At 41.6% G+C, this 6,057-nt stretch overlaps 1 protein-coding gene across 1 annotated transcript; it reads right to left on the minus strand.

Moving 5' to 3' along the window:
- Nucleotides 1-3,731: 3,731 nt before the first annotated feature.
- LOC131229002 (uncharacterized) lies at nucleotides 3,732-4,924 on the minus strand. The gene has a single exon (XM_058224853.1). It carries the CDS (start codon nucleotides 4,763-4,765, stop codon nucleotides 4,046-4,048), a length of 720 nt encoding a protein of 239 aa, XP_058080836.1. The 5' UTR covers nucleotides 4,766-4,924; the 3' UTR covers nucleotides 3,732-4,045.
- Between the last annotated feature and the right edge of the window lie 1,133 nt (nucleotides 4,925-6,057).

Below are 6,057 nucleotides of genomic sequence, written 5' to 3' on the forward strand. Positions count from 1 at the left end.
ATGGGACGTAGCCTGCCCGATGCGACAACACATGCAGCAGGCGTTGATACAAATTTTTTATAGTCATGTGGGGCCCACCTTGATGTATATATGTTATCTAAGCCGTTCATCCTTTTTGACATATCAATTTAGGCATTGAACAAAAAATTATGATACATTAAAGATTGAAGTGGACCACACCATATGAAATGATCCGAATAGTGTCCAACCCGATCCGACTCGGTTTGCCTCACCGAGTCAGACTCGGATCGGGTCAAATAATTCAAGCATCGGATCTGTCCGAGTCAAGTGACCTGAACTCGGTCTCGGATCGGATCGATTTCGGGTCAACCCATTAGAATTTCGGATCTGACCGGGTTAGGCCGAATCCAGTCCGACCAGGACCGATGCCCAGCTCTGTCTGGTAGGTTGATCTTACAAAGATTATACTATCATGATGCATAACATACTCTGATTTTCATTTGGTCCCAGTGGTGCCTGTGTTTCAGCGATCCAGACCATTGGACTGTTAGGCCCACCATGTGTGGACCATAGGATAAAAAATAATTATCCTCACTAGTTCAGACCTAACACTTTTTGGCATAAAAAATTAGACGGCTAGGAAGTGAAATAAAGCGATGGTCCCAAGATTGGCGGCTGCGATCTTCCGATCTGGGAGATTTTTGGTGGGATTCATATGACCAACCACCTCGATAGACTGACCATGGGCCCCACTCGTACAAAGTACCGATTGAGAGCCTTAAGTTGTAATAGATTAATTAACAAACACATGTTTCAGCACTTACCATTACGCCTTGTTTTTATTTCAATAGAGGAAGTAATCTCAAGTGCAACCGGTGCAGTTCAGGTTTAAGTACATCCGGGTGCTTTTATACACTTGGATAGTCCAATTATAAATCTGGACCGTCAATTAGGTGCATTGGATCTTCAGGACAAGTATAAAAAAATAAAATTAGAGGATCCTTTCCATCTGATCAGCACCCTATAAAGTGGACAGTTCAAATAATTTACAACAAAACAGGCCTACTCATCCATCTGAACCATCCATTCCGTGGTGCCCACCTGTCTCTAAACGATCTTTCAACCAGATGATCATAAACACCCCATCCTTTGCTTCGAAACAGATGATTTTTAGAAAGGAGTCCACCATTTGGATGATTTGGATCATTTGATTGATGTGATTTTTTTCTTCGTGGCCCGTAAAGAGTGGGACCTAGTGGCCTTCGAAGTTCATGCGTTGAAAACTTACACGGGGCCTACTGTGATGTTTGTGATAAATCTACTTCATTGATATGATTTTTGAACTTATTTTAAGAATTTAGACAAAATATGAGATTGATTCAAGGCCAGGAAAATTCATAACATTGGAACCTACGTGGGGTTGGTAGTGATGTTTATGTGCCGTACATTCAGCTCATAACGTCATTCCTACTTATATGAACTGAAAACACAGATATTAGCCTGATTGGTAACTTCTGTGGCCCTGATTATTTCAACTGTGGATGTTCAATCCTCATGTTTTTGGCCCACTAGAGTATTGGATGTGACTCACTTTTTCCCATATCCCAAGATGATCTCAAAAAATGAACAGGGTGAATTTCTTTGAAACGTTATGGTGGCCCACCTATTTCTCCCGTACAGGAACTTAATGCTAAATGGAGATGGATTGGCTACTCATGGACACCAGCCAATTGGCTGGTGGTCGGTGCTCCGTGGGCCCCACCATGATGTATGTGTTTCATTTCTATTGATCATTTTAGGAATTAATACAAAGAATGATAGGGATATAAATCTTAGGTGAATCGCACTACGGGATAACAATAATGATTGGATATCCACCATTAAAATCCTTTTAAGGCCTACTGTATTGTTTATTTGACATTTAATCTGTTGATTAGATCGTAGAGACCCAGATGAAGGAAAGAAATAAATATCAGTTTGATCCAAAACTTTTATGATCCCCAACGTTTTTAATGCCAGCGTTCATTCAACACTGTTTCCTTTAATGTGGCCCACTTGAGATTGAGATATATCTCATTTTTTTTTTTCATAACATAAAATGATATATACAAATAGATGGACTGCATAGATGAAACACATACATCATGGTGGGCCCACGGAGCACCGACCACTAGCCAATGGCGAGCGGTAGGGGGAGTGGCCAATCCGTTTCCAATGCTAAAGGCTTTCCAAGAAATCCGGTCCCACCGTCGATTTCTAGAAGCACCTGTTTCTAGAAGCACCGGCTGCAATCAAAGTTCAAGAGTGGATCCAGTATTCATTTAGTAAAGATGGAAGCGGATTGGCTGTTGTAACACACACCGGCTATATAGCTGCCGCAGGTACGTGCTGTGCGAAGACGAGCACTGACGCTCCTCGAGCTCTGAGTTGCACCAATGGTTCAAAGGAGAACAAGGTTACATGGCCTCACAGTAATGTATTTATCATATCTACACCGTTCATCTATTTTTAGAGATCATGTCAGAGCATTATGAAAAAACTGAATCATATCCAAAGATCATCTGAACCACACCACAAATAGTAGCAGAGATAATGATTTTCATTGTTAAACAATTCGTAGGGCCCACTATGACGTTTATTTTCCATCCAATCTGTTCATAAGGTGACAAAGACCTGAATGAAGAGGAAGAACAAATTTCACATTGATCCAAAACTTCTGTGGCCCTAAAAAGGGTTTCAATGGTAGACGTTCAATCTCCCACTGCTTTTTGCAGTGTGATCCACTTGATAGTTATATCTGTCTTATTTTTTTTATCTCAAGACTTAAGATGAGCTTGCCAAATGGATAGACGGTTTGGATATAACACATACCTCATGATCAAACCCACAGAACTTGCTGACAACAATACAGCAGCTATATAGCTGGTGTGGTACACTAGCCAATACGCTTGCAGTAAAGATAGGGACGCGGATTGCGTCCTACCCCCGCCCGGACGGTAATCCATCACGGCAGGGTTCTGTGGGGCCTACTGTGATTTAAGTATTTTATCCACGCTGCTCATCACTTTTCTCGTATCATTTTAAGGTATGATCCTAAAAATGAAGCAGGTCTACAGCTCCGGTGGACCACACTAAAGGAAGCTGCAGTGATAATGACACCCATCGTTGAAACCTTTCTAAGGGCCACTGTGATGTTTTTTAACGATCCAAACTATTAATAAGATCATGTAGACGTGGATGAAGTGAAAACACAAATATCAGCTTGATCTGAAACTTCTTCAGCTCCCAAGAAGGGTTTTATGGTGGAAGTTCAATACCCACCTTGTGGTCCACTTAATCCCTTTACCTGCCGTATTTTTTGGCTTATACCTTCAAATAATCTGAGAAAAATGATGAACGGCGTGGATAAAATACTTACATCACGGTGGGCGCGTACAGGCGGGTAGGACCCAATCCACGTCCTAAAGTTAGACAGAGAGATCTCTCACAAATCCAATAAACAAATGCATTACACCAACTTCACAAGTAACCACATAGAATTCCAAGTGACCACATCTCATTTGTTTAAGCTCTAATCCACCAATAATCTGTTATAAACAAAACGAATACAATTTCAATGAACGGTCCAATAATCTACACCATATGGGACCGATCACAGTGGACTGCATATCGACTGAATCAAACCAATGGTCTCCATGTGATCGAACAACAGTCCGATCACACGGTGTAGATATGCATATTCCTAGTGGGCCACCACCCAATCAAATCTTTCAAACTTCATTAAAATGAAATCTCATTATCAACTTGACTACTTGAGTAATACAAGGTAGGTTAACTTAGAAAGTATTTACATTGATGAGCCAATGAGTTGATTTCCAATCTAACCCAAATTACACAAATTTACACTCATGAAATTTATAAATTAAAAAAAAAAAGAAAAAAAGACACAGCATAAAAAATCATGAACATCAAGATCATGATCATTTTGTTCTATGTACATGTGTGTGGCCCACATCTTAAGATTGATGAGATTCAACATCATCATAAAAAAAAACAGGGAGAAATATGATTTCCATAAACATCATCATTTCCTTCCCTGTAGATGGTGTCTTGGTGATAATGCTTCAATGGCCAAGATCTTATGTTGATGAGATTTCACATCACCACCCAACTTCTTTCCACTCGACCTTCTCCTAATCTCCTTCTTCATGGATCTTTTCTCATTCACATTCAGGTTTTTCATGGTGGGCACTAAGTACCACCAAATAGAGGTGCAAAAGATCGCAAAGGTACGTCCAAACGCCATCAAACACAATAAAATCAAAATAATAACCAAAGGCCAATAATAAGAAGGCTTTGAAAACAACACACCATTCTTCTTCAAATTCCATAAGAAGCTCTTCTTCGTATTCTTCTCGGGCGGTGTTACCGACACAACTTCCTTCGCAGTCGAAAACCCAATTGAAGATTTCTCTACCGCTTCCGAATTCCGCTTCACTGGCCGATCAAGACAGCTACCGACGTCGGCCTTAGCCTGTTTCGGGTCTCTCAGCTTCACGACGATTGGGACCCAGCCATTTGAACTTGAATGGACGAATCGGACCAACGTAAGATCTTGGTGGCCCACCTTTGCCATGATCTTCTCCCTCCTTTCTTCAAGATCAGCTAAAAGGGTTGAAAACTTATCAAGCCCACGATTCGAATATGGGTTCTTCTCTTTCTTCCTTGATTTCCTTGGTGATGATCTGGTGGACCATAGATCATCATCATCTACATGTGAAAAGCTACGAATTCCACAAAACATAAGTGAATGAGGAAATGGACCTTGTGATGGTATCTGGGCAGATATGGATTTTTGAAAGGTATTTAAAGGACCAAAAATCAAAGAAGAGATAGAGGTTGAAAACCAAATCTTGGAAGCAAAGCGAACAGAAGTTTCTAATTCTTATTTTCTTTTGATTGACTTTCTACAATGAAATACAAATGCTAACAAACAGTTCAACGGTTATTTATTTCGAGAGCCGGCGACTCAATGGTTGGAATTTTGAATTGGTCTTTGCATCTGAAGGAATGGAATGGCTACTCGCACGTACTATTCCCACGTGCCGATGTGACACTTGCGTGTGAGTGATCTGGATGGTTCATTAAGTGGGGCCTGATGTTTATGGGCTTCCAGTGAATAAAGATGATCAGTGGACACATTTCAACTACACGTGTTGTGCTTACATGATGATGGGCCACACCGTATTTTTGGGTCGGATTGGGTACAACCCCCACCAGGACCGGAAACGGATTGGCTACTCCGGGCTGGTGGTCGGTGCTCTGTGGACCCCACCATGATGTATCTGTATCATCCATGCCGTCCATCTATTTTTCCAGATCATTTTATGATATGAGGCAAAAAATGAGAGGGATATAAATTTCAGGTGGACCACACCACAGGAAAACAATAGCGATTGGATATCCACCATTAAAATCCTCCATAAGGACCATTGTACTATTTATTAGACATGTAATCTGCTGTTTACGTCATACATACCTAGATGAAGGGGAAAAAACATGAAGACGGAGCGATTAGGTGCGGCCATTTTTCTTATGGCAACGTGTCACATGTGTAAAATGTCCAATTGGTGAAAAGAGTCGGCGACAACATGAAGACATGGAGAGATTAGGTGTGGCCTCGGACTCACGGGCGCGGATTGCATACTAACGGGCAGTTCTGTGGGCGGCCCACCGTGATGTATCTGTACATCCAAGCCGTCAATCCCTTTTCTCAGATTATTTTAAGGCATGAGCACAAAAATGAGGCAGATCCAACGCTCAAGTGGACCACACCAAATAATAAGCTTGGTTGCATTAAAATGCACAAAGCATTAAATGCCAGTTGCATTGAATGCAAGATTCATCTGTGGTGTGGTCCATTTGAGCGTTATATTTGCGTCATTTATGTGGCTGCCTTAAAATAATCTGAGAAAAGGGATAGACAGCTTGGATGTACAGATACATCACGGTGGGGCCCGCCCACAGAACTGCCCGTTCGGAGCTAGGGACGGGCGGGGGTAGTACGCAATCCGCGCCCCGGACTCACCCAACACG

This window comes from Magnolia sinica, chromosome 16, assembly GCF_029962835.1.
Source record: "Magnolia sinica isolate HGM2019 chromosome 16, MsV1, whole genome shotgun sequence".
Taxonomy (NCBI): Eukaryota; Viridiplantae; Streptophyta; class Magnoliopsida; order Magnoliales; family Magnoliaceae; genus Magnolia; species Magnolia sinica.

Excerpts from the sequence above, each read along its gene's own strand:
- LOC131229002 (XM_058224853.1), bottom strand. The coding sequence starts at position 4,765 with ATGTTTTGTGGAATTCGTAGCTTTTCACATGTAGATGATGATGATCTA.